At 43.5% G+C, this 17,860-nt stretch overlaps 1 protein-coding gene across 1 annotated transcript in view; it reads left to right on the top strand.

Annotated features, from left to right (window-relative positions):
• Positions 1 to 17,860, top strand: part of TTC6 (tetratricopeptide repeat domain 6) — a 129,076-nt gene that overhangs the window by 48,390 nt on the left and 62,826 nt on the right. Inside the window, exons 9-11 of the mRNA XM_077819995.1 lie at positions 8,095 to 8,522; positions 10,488 to 10,980; positions 12,750 to 12,879. Coding sequence (XP_077676121.1) covers positions 8,095 to 8,522; positions 10,488 to 10,980; positions 12,750 to 12,879 — 1,051 coding nt within the window. The remainder of the gene's footprint in view (positions 1 to 8,094; positions 8,523 to 10,487; positions 10,981 to 12,749; positions 12,880 to 17,860) is intronic.

Below are 17,860 nucleotides of genomic sequence, written 5' to 3' on the forward strand. Positions count from 1 at the left end.
ATGGGAACCCCCGGTTGTTCCAGGGATTCATGAACCAATGGTGCCTTATGTTTCTGATACATCCCCAAATATATGCCTCTAATTGGGCCAAGATAGCCTTGGTAATCAGCCTGCTGACAGGTGATGCATTAGACTGGGCCTCCCTGCAGCTGGTAGTCCCATATCCCAGTGCTGTCAAACTGGGTTGGCTTTTTCTATTTGATGTCAACCATCTTCCATGACCCAGCTCAAATGACAGAGGCCATCCTGAGGGACTCCAGCAGAGGCACAGCACAGTGGCCTCCTTAGCGGCGCACTTCCACCGCCTCCCAGCGGATACAGAGTGGAATGAAGCAGCGCAGCTGTACTAGTTCCAGTTGAGCTTGTGGGAAGAAATCAAAGATGAACTGGCCCACGTAGAGAAACCTACAGGCTTAGATGCCTTGCGGACCTTACCATCCACACAGATAATTGGTTGCAAGAACAAAGGGAGGAGAAAAGAGGTTTCCTGCAGCCCTCCTATCTGTGAACTGTGACTTTCTCTATCTCCCGTGAAACCAGTCTGGCTCATCAGTGGTTTACAGCTGAAGAAAAGGAACAGCTTCGTCAATGCCATCTGTGCTTCTACTATGGTGAACCTGGCCACCCTATCTCAGCCTGGGCAGTATGAATGCCGAGGAGCATGGGAAACAAGCTGGTCCAGGCATGGTGGTGGGAACAAGCTTGGGCCTTTAGAGAAGAGAACTTCCCCATATCCTAGTCCCTTACTGACACACACCCTGAGCCCTATCCAGGGGCTTCTCATTTGCAGTGCCTGTCCAGCTGCACATCCTGGGGGACCCACAACAGATGTCCCTTGAACAGGCCCTCATCAATTTTGGAGCAGCGGACAATTTAATGGATGCAGCTACAGCTTGGGCCGTACAGATTCCTGCTGCACAAGGCCATTCCTGACATGATTGAAACTCTTGATGAAACTGTCTTCACGTCTAGTTGTGGAAGATACTCTCCCAATGGAGACCATTATTGAGGGATACAGAAAAATAATGCAATTCCCTGCATGTTCCCAGATCTTTGGCATCTCCTGGCTGCACCTTATTCACTGGCGAGAGCAGAAGGACATTTTCCTGTCAGAATTTGGTGGACAGCATGGTCAGGGACCAGTGAATGTTGTATCCAAACCCAAGTAGGCTCAAGTAGGTGTAGTCGCCTCCATTGAAACACTTGCTGGGGGAATGATGGAACTTACCTCCCAAGCACCAGAACTATGTCTTTGAGAATAACAATGCAGAAAGCCTCCCTCCACGTTGGGACAATTACTGAGCCCTAAATATGATAACAATCTGGAACCATTACCCACTACCCTGATCCCTGAGTTCTTGGACCATGTGGAGGCTGCCCGCATATTCACTATACTGGATCTCCAGAGAGTTTACAGTCTCATCTGTATCTGAGAAGGGGATATATGGAATACTGCCTTTCAGACCTGCTATAGCCAGTTGAATATTTAGCTATGCCATTTGGACTGACTAGTGCCCCAGCAATGTTCCAGCACTTCATTTACAATGTGCTACAAGACCTACTGGACCAGATTGTGATAGTATATTTAGATAATATATTGATCTCAGATGATCTGGACCAACACACCACTTATGTCTGTACAGTCCTAGAGAGACTACAGAAACACAGACTCTATGCTAAACTTGACAAGTGCATATTGGATCAGATTTCTTCTGAATTCCTGGGTTTCATCCTGTCTCCAGAAGGAATCAAGATGGATACATGCAAGGTCCAGGCTATCTGCGACTGGTTAGCCACCTGATGTGTGCATGACCTGTAATATTTTTCAGGCTTTGTGAACTTTTACTCGAGATTCATTTTGAATTTTTCAAAACAAGCCAAGCCCCTCACTGTCCTACTCTGGAAAAATGCCTGGTTCCATTGTTTGTTAGAGGCCCAGCATGGATTTGAACAGTTGAAGCTTGCCATCACCACTGCTCCTGTATTGGCCCTCCCAGACATGATACAAGCTTTGATTGTGGAAGCCATTTCTAGTATGGCAATTGGGGCAGTCCTCTCCCAAAGACATGGACCTGAAAAAATACTGCACCCCATCTCCTACTGTTTGAGGAAGCTTACCCCTGCAGAGAGAAACTATAAAATCTTGGAGAAGCAGCTCCTGGCAATTAATACTGCCTTTGAAGAGTGAGGACACTACTTGGAGGGGGTCTGTCTTCAGATCCAAGTGTTTACTGATCATAAGAACCTGAAGTACCTGTGCCAGGCCAAGGCCCTAAACCAACAACAGCTTTTGTAGGCCCTATTTTTCTCCTTGTTCAACTTTATCGTGACGTACCAGCTGGGAACTAGAAATGGCAAGGCCAACGCTTTGTCCTGAAGATGTGGCTGTGACTCAGCAGGGCCCCAGTCCAGAACCAGCCAACATACTCAAATCCCATAATTTCCTCAATGCGAGTTGCTGCCAGAACCTGTTTGCACTCATCCACTTTGCCTGTCTCTGGAATTTCACCCCATCAGATAGCCATTATCAACTGAGAACCACATGACACCCAGGAGGGGATCACATTTAAAAGTGACTGCATCTGTGTTCCCCCAGGACCTGCAAGAGTGGTGGTTCTTCAACTGTGCCATGCCTCCACCCTGGCAGGACAGTTTAGGGTGATATAAAACCTTACGATTAATGTCCTGTTTCTTCTGGTGGCCCTGAATGCACCCCACAATAGAGAGCTTTATAGCTTCCTGCCAGGTGTGTCCACACCAAGAAACTGTGTGGTCTCCTCTAACCTCTGGATACCTCATCTTGGCCCTGGAGGGACATTTCCTTAGACTTCGTGGTGCAGGTACTAGAATCCAGTGGTTTCACGACCATTCTGATAGTGATAGATTGCTTTTCTAAGAGGGCTCACTTCATTGGTTTGAGAGTTCAATCCTTGGGGGCGCCATTTAGGGATCTGGGGCAAAAATTGGGATTGGTCCTGCTTTGAGCAGGGGGGTTGGACTAGTAGACCTCCTGAGGTCCCTTCCAACCCTGATGTTCTATTCTATGATTCTTTGCATGGGTTTACCCTCTCTGGGTGAAACCACCTGACTCTGCATAAACTATGTAGTCTGCCTTCATGGTCTCTAGTATCACATCACTTCCGACTTGGGACCACAGTTTACTGCCTGTTTCTGACATGAAGCCCTTCATTAAACAGGAGTCCATGTGCACCTGTCCTCTGCCTACCATCTTCAGTCTAACAGCCAAACAGAAAGAATCAACCAGATCCTCAAACGATATTTATGATGCCACATCAACCATTACCAGGATAACTGGTCTTCACTGTTTCCCTGTGCTGAGTACTTGTACAGTAATGCAGAACATGCATCCACAGGCCACAGCTCCTTCTTTATCAACTGTGGGTACCACCCCTGATGTCACCATAGCTACCCACATCTTCCGCCAACTCTGCATTGGACCTAGTACAATACATCTATTGCATACAAGATGAAGTGATGGGACACCTTGAAAAGGTGAAGGAAGACTACAAAATGCATGTGGACAAGAGTAGATAACAGAGCCCTGCATGATCTGTAGGACAAAAGGTATGGCTTTCTACAGAGCACATCTGCATGGACAGATCCTCTCAGAAACTAGGCCACCGATTCCTTGGCTCGTACTGGATATGGTGACAAATCAACCCAGTCACCTTCGAGCTCCAGCTCCCTTGATCCCTCAGAGTTCACCCCATGTTCCATGTCTTGCTTTTAAAACCATACACTCCATAGAACCCAATCATTGCTCCTATCGGTGAAAGTACAGGGTCAGGAGGAATACATTGTTCATTAAGTTCTCGACTCTAAGATCAAGTGGGGCAAATTATGGTACTTAACTGATTGAGAGGGTTACGGCTCAGAACAATGCACTTCGGAGCCAGCTGAAAACATTCATACTCCCATCCTGGTTTGGGTCTTCCATGGGAGCCATGCTGAGAAACCTGAACCCGTGTCTCCTGGAGAGTGCCCTTGGGGGAGGGGGTGGTGATATGACCTGTGAGTCTTGAATCCAGGCCCACAGGGCTCATGGGAGCAGGCATACTTCAACCCTCTACCTAGCAGCCTGCTGACAATTCCTTACCTGGGACCCACAAAGCCCAGCCCCAGTGTGAGGTTCCATCCCTGAGGTCCAGCTGGCAGAGTGGCTGATTGGCCCACTGGCCTTACTTAAGTCAGAAGCAAGAACAGGAAGCTGTCTGAACAATTAGGCTCCACTCTGCTGCCCACTTCCCCAGCTTGATTTTTCTGGCATCCTGACCAGGTTTGATTCTTGGCATATGACTTGTGGTTCTTGACTTCCAGTTTCGCTTCTGCCTCTGACGCTCTGGTATTCTGACCTGGTCTGACTCTGGTTCCTGACTCGTGGTTCTGATCTCCAGTTTGTCTCCTGCTTCTTACTTTCCGGTATCCTGACCCAGCTGACTCTTCACTCCTATCTTGTGACTGCAGAATCTAGTTCTGACTGCTAGGTCTGGCCCACGACCTGGCCATGAGATTGGGGTTCTCAGGGCTTCCCAGCTTCCAGCCATAGAACCAGGAACTGAGCCCCAGTTAGAATCAGGGCTTCCAGGCTCCTTGCTGAGGAGCTGGGAGCCCTGGAAATCCTGAGAGCCCATGCCTGAGTCAGGTTTCCTGGACTGCCAGGCTCCCAGTTTAGCAGCAGGAAGCCTTGAACCCCTTGAAGCTCTGGCATAGCAGGGCTGCGCTTGAGCTGCAGACACTGGAAAGCTGGGGTACCTGGCCGCAGGGCAGGGCTACTCAGCAGTCTGTGTACATTTTTAAAATAGACCAGTGAATTGGTATTAACAGTGTAAAAACTTATGGCAAAGCATACTTTTATCACTGCAAATTGTACCTGATTTATAATTATTCAATTTAAACACCAGCATGTAACAGCTGGTCTGTATCCTGGATGTAATCAGGTTGTGGTTTTTCTGTTTACACAAAGTATAGCAGTGTACCGTTCCCCTCAAACTTTGACTCTGATTCCCTGTAGCACAAATTGCAATCCCTGCAACCTCAAGGTGGGGAGACTTTGTCTGGACTGGTGGGGAAGAAAGGGTAGTAGCTCCTTAAGGGGTACCCCCCTCCAGATGTGTGGGGTCGGGGGAGAAGGCATCACCTCAGATCCTATTGGGATCCAGGAAGTGGACGGGTGGAAGCCCGCCCACTGCTAAAAGGTCTCCCCCCAGCCTAAGGGGGGGATCCACAGGACCTGGAAGCCAAGTGATTTTGGGGGACAACTAACAAAATAAAAGGAACAGGAGTGCGGTCAAAGGGTCAAACAAAGGGAACCTGATGGGGACACCGAGAAGAGAACCCCAGACAGCGCCCACTGCTCCTCGAAGGCGTCAAGGGAGTTAGTGGATGCTGCCCAGAGGAACTCTGCCCGGACACGTGAACGGACGGAGGATCGGAAATAGGCCCCCAGTCACAGGAGTCTCCATTGGCCAACCTCCTCTCCCTGGTTTTATAGATGGCCATTTTAGCCAGAACCAGGAGGAGGTTGACCAGGAGGTCCCATTGCTTTGTGGGGCCACGGATAGGGAGTGCATAGATAGGGAGGTGAGGGGAAAAGTGTAGCCAGAAATGTAACAAAATATTTGTGAGGAGCCGGAATAGGGGCTGCAACCTGGCACACTCCAAGTAAACGTGTGCCAGGGTCTCCCTCGCGCTGCAGAAGGGGCAGGTGTCTGGGACAGGGGTAAACCGTGCCAAATACATGCCCGTGATCACGGCCCCATGAAGGAGCCGTCAACTGATATCCACGGCAAGCTTCAGGACCAGGGTAGAGTATAGGCTGGCCCACCAGGGTTCCTCACCCTTTAAAGGTGGCAGGAGGCCCTGCCATTTTGTGTCAGGGCGGGACACAAGGGTGAGGAAGTGAAGGGTGTGGAGCACGAGCGTGTACAGATGTTTCCTTGGTGCGGTCTGGAAATGAACCAGCTGCAAGTCATGCAGTCGGCTCACAGTGAAGGGGCGGGGGGGGCCGGTTGTGTCCACGGGGCAGGAGCCCGATGAAAAGGTCCGGAGGGCCTGGGGTGGAGGGTGGGCAGGGCGTGCCCTCTTGCAGGACCTGGTCGAGGTGGGCCCAAGCAGATGGTGGGCAGGCCAGTGGGGCTAAGATAAGCCATTGTCTTCTGCACATCTAGTGGAGGGTATATAAACCTTGTCCCTCCAGTCTGAGCCCCCTCCTATGCCCAGTTAACAGCTCCCCACCCTCCCATCCCTGGGATTAGCAGAGGAGTGGGTTTTTGATCTGCTGTGAGCATTGTGTTCTTCACCTTTTTGAGGACAGGAAAGGGATTTTTCTCTCACGGCCAGAGTTGCTAGAATGGGGTGGGATTTTTCATCTTCCCCAGAGCAACTCAGAGACCTAACAGGGTAAGCCTGGAGGTATGGGTCAAGTTTTATACAACTTAGCAGGTAGAGGGTGTCCAGTGCAGGTACTCATCTCAAAGAGCATCCAGTTTCCTGATAAATCAGAATTGGAAGTGGATTTAGGGGAAGGATGTTACAGTTTAGGACAACTGCACTTGTATTCACCCTCTGTGGTCACTTGAGGACACCCACTCTACTCTCCCGGCTCCTCAGCCATCACCTCTCTTCCTCCTGACTGGGGTTTTTCCAGGCTGTATAGTTCCCTGCCTATACTCTGATATACCCAGCAAGCCAGATTGCCTTACCAGACTAGGGTCTGTGCTTTGTTTTCTTTCGAAAGGTTATGAACTGCTGTAATTGCCAGCAGTTACAAATTACCACAGCTCTTTCTAAGCAAGCACATTTAATCTTAAAGTGAAAGCATTAGAGAGAAAACATATTCAAACAACAAAAGAACCTATGTGTATGCTGATAAGCATACCAGAGATCACCCCCAACTGCAACAAGGACTCTTATAGGAGCCAGTCCTTCAAAGGGGTTTTTCTGTGGTTACAAGTTCATACCAGCCTTGGCTCAGAATGGGAACAACTATGAATAGTGCAGTCTTTTCTTGATACAGCATGGATCTTTGATGTTGGCCTCATGTAACAGGTGACCAGCAGGCAAATACCCTCTCCTCAGGGGGTAGCTTCAAAAGGCTGGGTATTTGCATAATTGGAGGTGGGGAATTTGCATTCATCTCCCATAGATACTTCCACTTCATATGTCCCAATAGACTATTTTTGTCCGCCACGCTGTTCAATATAGTTTTGATCATCCAGACCCACAATAATACATGAACTTTGCATTAATAATATGTACTCCAAAGATACATACACTTGATTCGGTAAGGTTTTTCAAGGATAGTGCAGGAAATTGCCATATCTTTGACAAACACATTCCCTAAAGTAGCTGGGGAACAGGCTTGGGACTCCTAATGTCTGGTAGAATGAGGAGACAACCCTCTTTCCCCAGCTCATTAATCCTCATACAAGGGACAGTGATAGGGGTCACAGCAATGGGCTGAGACTAGCTGTGGAGGGGTAGGGTGGCTGATGGCAGCACTCGACCAGGTAGAAATCATTAAGGTAGGAATCATGGCCTACATTGTACAAATTATCACCAGGTAGTTCCCAGATAAGTAATAAATTTTTGGCCTAATTAAACCACATTCCTCTCATCTTGTCTCTCTTTCCGTGTGTCTAGGACAAACAGTCTCTCACTAGTCCTGATTCCATGCCTGCCTCAATACACGTTTCTATGAATGGTGGCTCCACTGGTATAAATCTTTTGGTTTGAATAAAATTAAACTTGAATAAAAGATATGAATTTTACATCTTCATCTCTGGTTCCTTGTAATACTTTGCTGTTAAGATTAACATCTGTCAGCTTCAAATAATGATGTATTACTGCATAGGCTTACATACTTTCAAAAACATGTTGACAAATGTAGGTTTTTTTAGGTTAAATACTATTTTAAAAATGTTTTGAATAGTATAGCCTCTGTGAAACTATGTATCTTTTTTATTATTTTTAAATTAAATACTAAAATCCAATCTACTAAAATTGTGTAAACGTAATACATAAATATTGTTTCAGATGAACATCAAATAAATTCAGCTTTCTTTTTTCTAACAGATAAGTTTTATTAAAAGATCAGTCTCTGCACCAGATATGTCTGCTTTCAAAGGCAAAACAGTGTTAAAGATTTCTGCTAATTTCAAAACCAGCATGAAAGAGTTGAAGGTTATGAAGGGACAGCTATCTGAGCGAGCGGCTGAGACGGAGATTGAGAAAAGCTCCCCTTCTAAGCACCTATTGACTAAAAGCTGTGATGAGTCTTTACCAGCACTGGTAGACTTACCAATGGAAAGAATACCTATTTTTAGAAGAGAAGAGGATACTGATGATGACATCGTTCTTGTTGAGAAAGCTCGAAAAGCTGGGATGAAGTACATTATTTTCCCAAAAAGAAAGAAAACAAAGAAATCAAAGAAAATGATAGACCGTGGAAAATTAGAAGCTATGGCTGAGGAATTAAAACAACCCTCAAAGATTCTTAAAAGGTTTTCTTTAATTAATGCATACTGCATTTGTAAACCATTTATTTAAATTTGTGGTCATATTTTTGATTTTTGTATTTAATCTTTTTGAATGTGAAGTGTTACTCTGAAACACAGGAATATGTTCAGTTCATTAAAAAGGGAATCCTATACTTTAATTAATTAACTTATTTATAGAACAACAGTAGCCAGTGAATACTGAAGTTTAAAAAGTAGTGTGTTCAAAAGCTTAATCTAGTTGTTATAACAGCACAATTTAAACTGAGATTTCTTTCCTCTGAAAGAATAGAATGAAATCCTAGGCTGGATTAACGTCTTGTGTTCTGTGAGGTTGCACAGTTTATATCCAAGGGAAGGGGTTCTCTCTTTACTCTTCAGACTTCTTGTATCACTCTAAATATATTCATTGTCATTGTTTATTTTTATTCATTTTATTATATAGGATATAGAAGAGATATGACTTTAGGAAGCTATCAAGGATTTAAAAGGCCACAGATGCAGTAAAAGAATGTTAATATTCTTACTTAACAGTTTTGTATTAGTATATGAAATGGACAACAAATTAATTCTTAAGTCTGATGCATAGATCTTCACTTTTGGATTAAGTTGTGTGTGTGTGGGTTTGGGAGCTACTGAAAAAATGTACACTACCCGCTTGTGCACTGATTGATGAAAAATGTACACACACTGTATATAAACGGGTGCTCAATACTGGCCTTTCAGTTCAGTTTCTTCTTCCAGCTAATTGTTTGTCTCTGTAGCTATCTTTCATGGGCTGTTATGAGTTTGTGTTTCTTTTTTCCTTATGTTTAGCTCTTAAATTTTTCTCAACTAGCAAAACTGAGGACAGTGTGATTTACTGTGATGGTATGTTGAAGTGGTGGTAGGTTTTCAAGATAACCTTATAAACAGAAAGAAAAGGGGTATTTGTGGCACCTTAGAGACTAACAAATTTATTTGAGCATAAGCTGCCGATGAAGTGAGCTGTAGTTCACGAAAGTTTATGCTCACATAAATTTGTTAGTCTCTAAGGTGCCACAAGTACTCCTTTTCTTTTTGCGAATACAGACTAACACGGCTGCTACTCTGAAACTTATAAACAGAGGTGCTCTCTGCTTTTTGTTGACACTGAAGTTTTCATAGCCCTTTTGCTGAGAGTCAGGGCTTTCTACCTCTGTGTGGTGTCCTGCATGTCCTTCACCCTAGATGTGGCTACATTTCAGTGGTTTTGTATATAATTAGATATGGTTTTAATTGGGATTTTTAAGATGAAAGAGTCTGGATAAACGTAAAATATTATCTCAACATTCCATTTTAGAACTCTGTGTTTTGGTGACAGAGATAATATTACAGCTACAGATAAAGACTTTTATATTTCCTTGGCATTGAGTGGCTTGAAATAGGTCTTAAATCTGACACAATCAGCAGATTTTGATGTTGAACGTTGTCGAGGCTCTCAGCTTGGAATCTATGTACTGTCTTTAGAAAAAAATGGTCATTCTGGGCTTGGTTTTGGCACTGTCCTTGGCGATTAGCATGTTCCATGCATTACAATTTGGATGATGCACGTAGATCTATGTTCACTGGCCTCCTTAGAATCCCATTAGTGTGTCTCATCCATCTATTTAATCTAATCTTTTAGGTTATTATGCAGCTCTTGAATTTGGTCCTTTTCTCAGGTCTAGCTTTGTCCTTATATACGTCTGTTGAGAACTTTCTGAGGAGGTGTGTGTGCTTGGAACTGAGCAGCAGGTGCTGATTTATTTTGGAGTGTGAACATCATTTATCATACCTGTGCTCACTTGTGACTAATTTGTAATAAGTGGCTCTTAGACCAAAAAAATTATATAATTATTAATTAAACTAATTAAGTGGTTAATTAAATATTTATTGATTGCCAAATTCTCCGTATCATCAATATAGCTAAGAACCTGTAGTTAACGTCATCATTTTTCCCCCCTGTTTCAGCTCTGTATCCCTTGGAAGACTGCATCTACAGGATAAATTCAGTATCAGAGTATCTCCGGCAGTCCAACGTTATCGAAGTCCCAGTCTCCCTTGTTTGTTAGATTTTGAGAAATTTGAAAAAAGTAAAGGTGGAATTCCAAAAGACCTTGGTGTTCGTGAGTGGGTCAGAGGAATCTGGGATAGCTGGTTTGATGAGGCTTTCCCTCCTAGTAGGGCTTCTACTGAGGAAAAAGATGCTAAAGTACTAACAGACACTAAGAAGGTGGACTCTGCAGAACAAGGAAAACCTGATCTAGAAATAGAACTAATGGACTCAGTGAATCCTGCTTTGGTAGAAGATATTGCTGAAATTGAAGATTTGGAAACAGAAATCAATAGACTAACAGTGTTGATTGAAAAGGAAGAAAATTCCTCAGCATTTCACTATTGTAGACGTGGAGCAATAAACAGGAAATTAGGCAAGTTAAAGTCAGCCATGGATGATTTAGAAAAAGTAAGTTTAATACAAAGTTTGTTTACTACCAAGAAGTAGGTGTTTTTTATTTCCTTGTTGGGCATCTGAGTTCTCCCAGGGCTGGTAGAAAGCTGATAGCCAGCCTCTATGCCACCTTCTTTTGCCTCTCTCCCAGAATGGGATGCTCCCAGGTGCATATTGGGGGAATGGAGATGCAGGGCCAAAATACGCTGTGCTCTAGCACCATAATGTTTCTTTGGAGTCCATAATAGCTGTCTCAAGCTAGAAAAGTTCTGAATTGGGCCCTGGCTGCGAAGAGAGAGTGTAGAAAGATGGCAAGTAAGTTTTTTGTTTTTTTGTTTTTTTTTGTTTCCAGCTGTTCCAAGTACTACTTTGGGCACAGCTGATGATCGAGCCTTTATTTTCTATAAAGTGCAGCATATTTATTACGCATAAGTAAAATAAATGTTCTTACAATAATTAATATTTATAAATTAACATTGGTATTTGGTATGTTTTTGAAGATTAAATCTATCAGTAATTTAGAGGGTACCCACTTCATAGAGAAACTCTTCACCTCCACCCAAGAAACTACACAATCTAAACTAAGCATAACAAAAATAAATTATAAACAGCAAAAATAAAAAGATAAAATCTAAAGTACATTACTTGAAGGTAGAAGGTGTATTTAATGCAAAAATCTTCACTTACAGCCAATAGCATAGTTCTTCATATTTATACTTATCTTTTACTATATGTTTGCACAGCATCTAACATGTTGGGGCCCCAACCTGCTTGGTGTCCATACACTATTGGAATATAAATGTTAAATCATGATTATAATGATGATAATTAATCTCAGCCCCCTCAGTATAAATAAATTGTTTATATATGTGTTTTAATCATCTGTGCTGTCCTGCTCTCTCAAGATCTACAATGTGAGAAAGATTTACCCTCCAGTCTGTCTTTGTTGGAGGATCTTATTCTTCATTAATTCAAATTGTATCCAAGCAGCGCTCCTTCAATTTACTTATCTATTTTAGGTATTTCTAAGGTGCCTATCACCAGGACGTTTCTTGATGAAATAGTCTTCAGATCAGGAATAGTGTTTATTTTAGATAGGTGCAGTAATTATAAATTCCAAATCCACATTGCTCATCTTTCACATCACCTGTTCTCATTATGCATAGATCCAAAGCATGTGGGTAAAAATCTCTTTACCTGGTTTTGATACTTCCCCCCAAAATGTGCCTGTTCTGGATCCAATTTACATATTATCTCCAGATTCCAGTAAACATTTATAAAACATTTTAACTTTAAATTTGACTTACTGTTTTATAATTAAGAAACTAGATCTTTTCCCACAGACTTTCCATGTAAAGTGATACATAAGTGTAAAGTATGTATTTGTTTAATTTCTTTTGATTTATAAAATATAGGTATCTGTTACATGTTCTGACTCTTTACAGTACATTATAATACACAATATCACCTATAATCTCTTAGATATCTTCTAGACTGTCTGAAATTACCTGCACAGGACATTCATTTTATTCTTTTAATTCCTCATCTTTATCATCCTCCAAAGCCTTAGAAAACAGGTGAGCCTTGCAGTGTGTCTTGACAGTTTACAAGTCCAGACTCTAGCAGACCAGTGGCAGATATGTATACTCCTGTAAATTTTCCCTAGACTTATGTTAGATTAATATTATGAGCACTATGAATAAAATGCATAAGAAATTATTTGCTTGGTGAAATCTCACTGTCTAAATAATAAATTATTATTTATTTCACATTTTCTTTTGTAGGCCATAAGCTTAGAACCACTTCTACTTAATGCTTATTGGCACAGACATTTGATTTACCTCTTTCAAGAAAAAAATCAAGCTGCCTTGGATGACCTGAATTTTATAATTAAGTGGAACAAAAATAATGCAGGTATGTATCTACTGAAGTATGACTGATTTTTTTTTTTTAAAAACAGTTTTTTCTTACAAATGCTGTTTCTTCAGGTGTATTAGGCCCCGGTATCACAAAGACTTATGGACATGCCTAACTTTATGCACCAAATAGTCCCATTTACTTCAATAGGATTGCTTGTAGTTTGTAAAGTTTTGCATGAGCACAAGTCTTTGAAAGATTGGGGCCCAAATTTCTAAAACAATAACTAACTGTTTTATTTCAATACATACACAATTGTCATGACGTTATATCCATTAATATTTCTAGGAAAGCTGGTAATGACCCTGCCTAAAGATTTCTATTATAAAGTGTTCTTTCAACCTTTTATTTTTTTTTGGTTTGTGAAAGGAAAGGAAAGCCAAAGGAGCTGCAGTGGATGCTACTCAAAGTGCTTGGGAGCTCCCAGAGCAGCTGCAGCAGGTTGGGTGAGGTGGGAGGGCTGGGTGTTCTGCTCCCAGCCTCCCCCTAGACCCAGGCACTACATGCAGCAGGAGATCCCTCAACTCCTTCAGTGGGGAACACAGAAACACAGGCTTCCCCAACTAGCCATCTGAATCCAGCATGTGGCCCGAGCCATCCATCCACCGTCCTCCCAGGGCACAGTATGGATCAGGAGATTCCCCACTTCTGGGGTGGGAAGTGGAAGAGAGATAAGCCAGGTTCCCCTAGTCATTATCTGGGCCAGGAAATGGTCCCAGAGGTTCATTCCCTGTTGTGGGGGCTCCACATGGGGCAGGGGCTTTCCAACTCCCAGAAAGGGTGGGGGAGTGAGAGGGAGGTGGACCATACTCCCCCAAACCATATCCTGTCCCCAGTGGCCTACTCCCTCTCACCAACTGCAATTGCAGCCTTCTTCTGCCACTGACTAATGTTATTCTTGTAGTGCAAATGATAAAAGTCTGTGCTGTAGTACAGAAGGTACAGGGTTCAAACGTGCTCAGGGTAAGTTAGAAGCATAGAATCATAGGACTGGAAGAGACCTTGAGAGGTCATCTAGTTCAGTCCCCTGCACTCAAGGCAGGAGTTTGTATTCTCTAGACCATCCCTGATAGGTTTTTTTCTAACCTGCTCTTAAAAATCTCCGATGATGGAGATTCCACAACCTCCCTAGGCAGTTTATTCCAGTGCTTAACCACCCTGACAGCTAGGAAGTTTTTCCTAATGTCCAACCTAAACCTCCCTTGCCATTTAAGCCAATTGCTTCTTGTCCTGTCCTCAGCGTTTAGAAGAACATTTTTTCCCCTTCCTCATTGTAACAACCTTTTATGTACATGAAAACTGTTATCATGTCCCCTCTCAGTCTTCTCTTCGTGTCTTGCTTACAACATTCCTGCAAATACATCGCAGAATATTGTTTGCAAGTGTTACACTGTTGACTCATATTTAGCTTGTGGTCCACTATGACCCCCAGATCCCTTTCGTCAGTACTCCTTCCTAGGCAGTCATTTCCCATTTTGTATGTGTGCAACTGATTTGTTCATTCCTAAGTGAAGTACTTTGTATTTCTCCTTATTGAATTTCATCCTATTTACTTCAGACCATTTCTCCTGTTTGTCCAGCTGATTTTGAATTATAATCCTATCCTCCAAAGCACTTGCAACCCCTCCCAGCTTGGTATTGTCCGCAAACTTTATACTCTTTCTATGCCATTATCTAAATCGTTGATGAAGATATTGAACAGAACCGGACCCAGAACTGATCCCTGTGGGACCCCTCTCATTATGCCCTTCCAGCATGACTGTGAACCACTGATAACTATTCTCAGGGAGTGGTTTTCCAACCAGTTATGCACCCACCTTATAGTAGCTCCATCTAGGTTGCATTGCCCTACTTTGTTTATGAGACGGTCATGTGAGACAGTATCAAAAGCTTTAGTAAAGTCAAGATATACCACGTCTACTGCTTCCCCCTATCCACAAGGCTTGTTATCCTGTCAAAGAAAGCTATCAGGTTGGTTTGACACCATTTGTTCTTGACAAATCCATGTATTATCACTGTATTATCCTCTAGATCTTTGCAAATTGTTTGCTTTATTATTTGCTCCATTATCTTTCTGGGAGCAGAAGTTAAACTGGTCTGTAATTCCCTGGGTTGTCCTTATTTCCCTTTTTATAGATTGGCACTATATTTGCTCTTTTCCAGTCTTATGGAAGATGGGAGATTCCAGGACTTTTCAAAGATAATGGCTAATAGCTCAGATATCTCCTCAGTCAGCTCCACTCTAGGATGCATTTCATCAGGCCCTGATGACTTGTCTAAGTAATTTTTAACTTGTTCTTTCCCAATTTTAGCCTCTGATCCTACCTCATTTTCACGGTCATTCACTACGTTAGAGGTCCAATCACCACCAACCTTCTTGGTTAAAACTGAAACAAAGAAGTCATTAAGCATCTCTGCCATTTCCACATTTTCTGTTATTGTTCCCCCCCACCCTTATTGAGCAATGGGCCTACCCTGTCCTTGGTCTTCCTCTTGATTCTAATGTATTTGAAGAATGTTTTCTTGTTACCCTTTACGTCTCTAGCTAGTTTGATTTCATTTTGTGCCTTGGACTTTCTAATTTTGTCCCTACATACTTGTGTTATTTGTTTATATTCATCCTTTGTAATTTGACCTAGTTTCCACTTTTTGTTGAACTCTTTTTTTGAGTTTTAGATCATTGAAGATCTCCTGGTGAAGCCAGGGTGGTCTCTTGTCATACTTTGTATCTTTCATATGCAGTGGGATAGTTTGCTCTTGTGGCCTTTGAAAAACTGCCAACCATCTTCAATTGTTTTTCCCCTTAGATTTGCTTTCCATGGGATCTTACCTACCAACTCCCTGAGTTTGCTAAAGTCTGCTTTCTTGAAATCCATTGTCTTTATGTTGCTGTTGTCCCTCCTACCATTCCTTAAAATCATGAACGTTACCATTTCATGAAAGTGGAAGTGCCGCTTGGGTGAATTTGATCAAAATCTCAACCAGTTCCTCCCTATTTGTCAAAATAAAATCTAGAACAGCCTCTCCCTAGTAGCTTTCTCTACCTTCTAAAATAAAAAATGGTCTCTAATACATTCCAAGAACTTGTTGGATAATTTGTGTCCTTTTGTGTTATTTTCCCAACAGATGTCTGGGTAGTTGAAGTCTCCCGTTACCACCAAGCCCAGTACTTTGGATGATTTTGTTAGTTGCTTAAAAAAAGCTTCATCCAACTCTTCTTCCTGGTTAGGTGCTCTGTAGTAGACCTGTACGATGACAGCACCCTTGTTTTTTACCCATTTTATCTTTACCCAGAGACTTTCAACAAGTCCGTCTCCGATTTCCATCTCAACCTCAATCCAAGTATATACATTTTTAATATACAAGGCAACACCTCCTCCCTTTTTTCTCTGCCTGTCCTTCCTGAGCAAGCTGTACCCTTCTATACCAACATTCCAGTCATGTGTATTATCCCACCAAGTCTCTGTGATGCCAGCTATGTCATAGTTGTGTTTTATTTATTAGTATTTTGAGTTCTTCTTGCTTATTCCCCATACTTCTTGCATTAGTATACATTTAAGACACTGATTTGATTTCATGCTCCCCCCACCCCCCGAGTTCTGTCTTGTCTCTCCCTTATCCCTGCTATAACAGCCCATGCTCCCACCACATTCTGACCCTTCTCTCAGGTCTCCATGTTTACTTAACTGTGGGGTTTGGTCACCTGCCCCCTTCAAACTTAGTTTAAAGCTATCCTCACGAGGTTAGCCATTCTGTATCCAAATATGCTCTTCCCCTTCCTCGATAGATGGACCCCATCTCAGCTTAGCAGTTCTTCTTCCGGGAACAGCATCCCATGGTCAAGGAAGCTGAAACCCTCCTGGCAACACCATCCTCACAGCCAGGCACTCACCTCCAGGTTGCATCTGTCTCTGCCTTGACTCCTACCCTTGACCGGAAGGATTGAAGAGAACACCACCTGTGCTCCCAACTTCTTCACCCTTACTCCCAGAGCCCTGTAGTCACTCATGACCTGCTGAAGGTCATACCTCACAGTATCATTAGTGCCCACATGGATGAGTAGCAGTGGGTTGTAGTAAGAGGGCTGGATGATCCTTGACAGTCCCTCAGTAACATCTCGGATATGGGCCGCTGTCCCTTAGCCATACCTTCCAGGATGCCATGTCAGGGTGACAGAAGAGATTCACCAGCCTACCCTATGTTTCCTCCTGGGACTGGTGGCTGCGATCCTCCCAGCCTTGTGGGTATATGGCTTCTCCTCCTCCACATTTGGGGGTGATTCCTCATCGCTCGTTGCCAGGGCAGCATAATGGTTTTCCATCATCATGGTGGGCAGTTTGGGAGTAGGGGTGGAGCACTGCCTGTTGCCAGAAGTAACCAGTAGCCAGTGTCCTCCCTGTGACAGAGCCATATCCTCCTCCCCTGGTGGTGTGACATCAGTCCTTTGAAACTGGATAGCTTCCTCAGCCTTGGATGTCTCCATGTGGATACTCTCAAAGAATTCTTTGTGGGCATGGATGCTCCTCAGCCTAGCCACCTCCTCCTATAGCTCTCCCCCCTGCTTCCTGAGATTCCACCAGCAGGCACCTTTCACGCTGGATGGTCCCCCCAGCCTGGCTTTCTGTGAGTGGGGAAATGCAGCCCACGGTCTCTTCAAATCCACACCAGGATCTGGGTAGAGGCATCCATGCTTAGGTGGTTTGTCTGGGTACAGGTGCAAGTGGAGGAGACTGGAGCAGTACTGGCACTGGCGATGTGTCCCTTCCTAACCACAGCGATTATATTACAGCTCCCGCCCACAAAGTCCCTCTCAAACTCCCCTGTTTGTGGTCCCCTTTTTGCTAGCTCCCTTGGGTTGCTTAGCCTCTGGCTTTTAAGGCCTTTTCTCCTAGGTCAGCTCTACCCCATTGTTAATCACACAGGGGGAGGGTGATCGCAAGGCTGATTGAGGCTAATCAAAGATGATCAAGGATGATCC

The sequence above is a fragment of the Eretmochelys imbricata genome, chromosome 6 (assembly GCF_965152235.1).
Source record: "Eretmochelys imbricata isolate rEreImb1 chromosome 6, rEreImb1.hap1, whole genome shotgun sequence".
Lineage (NCBI taxonomy): Eukaryota > Metazoa > Chordata > Testudines > Cheloniidae > Eretmochelys > Eretmochelys imbricata.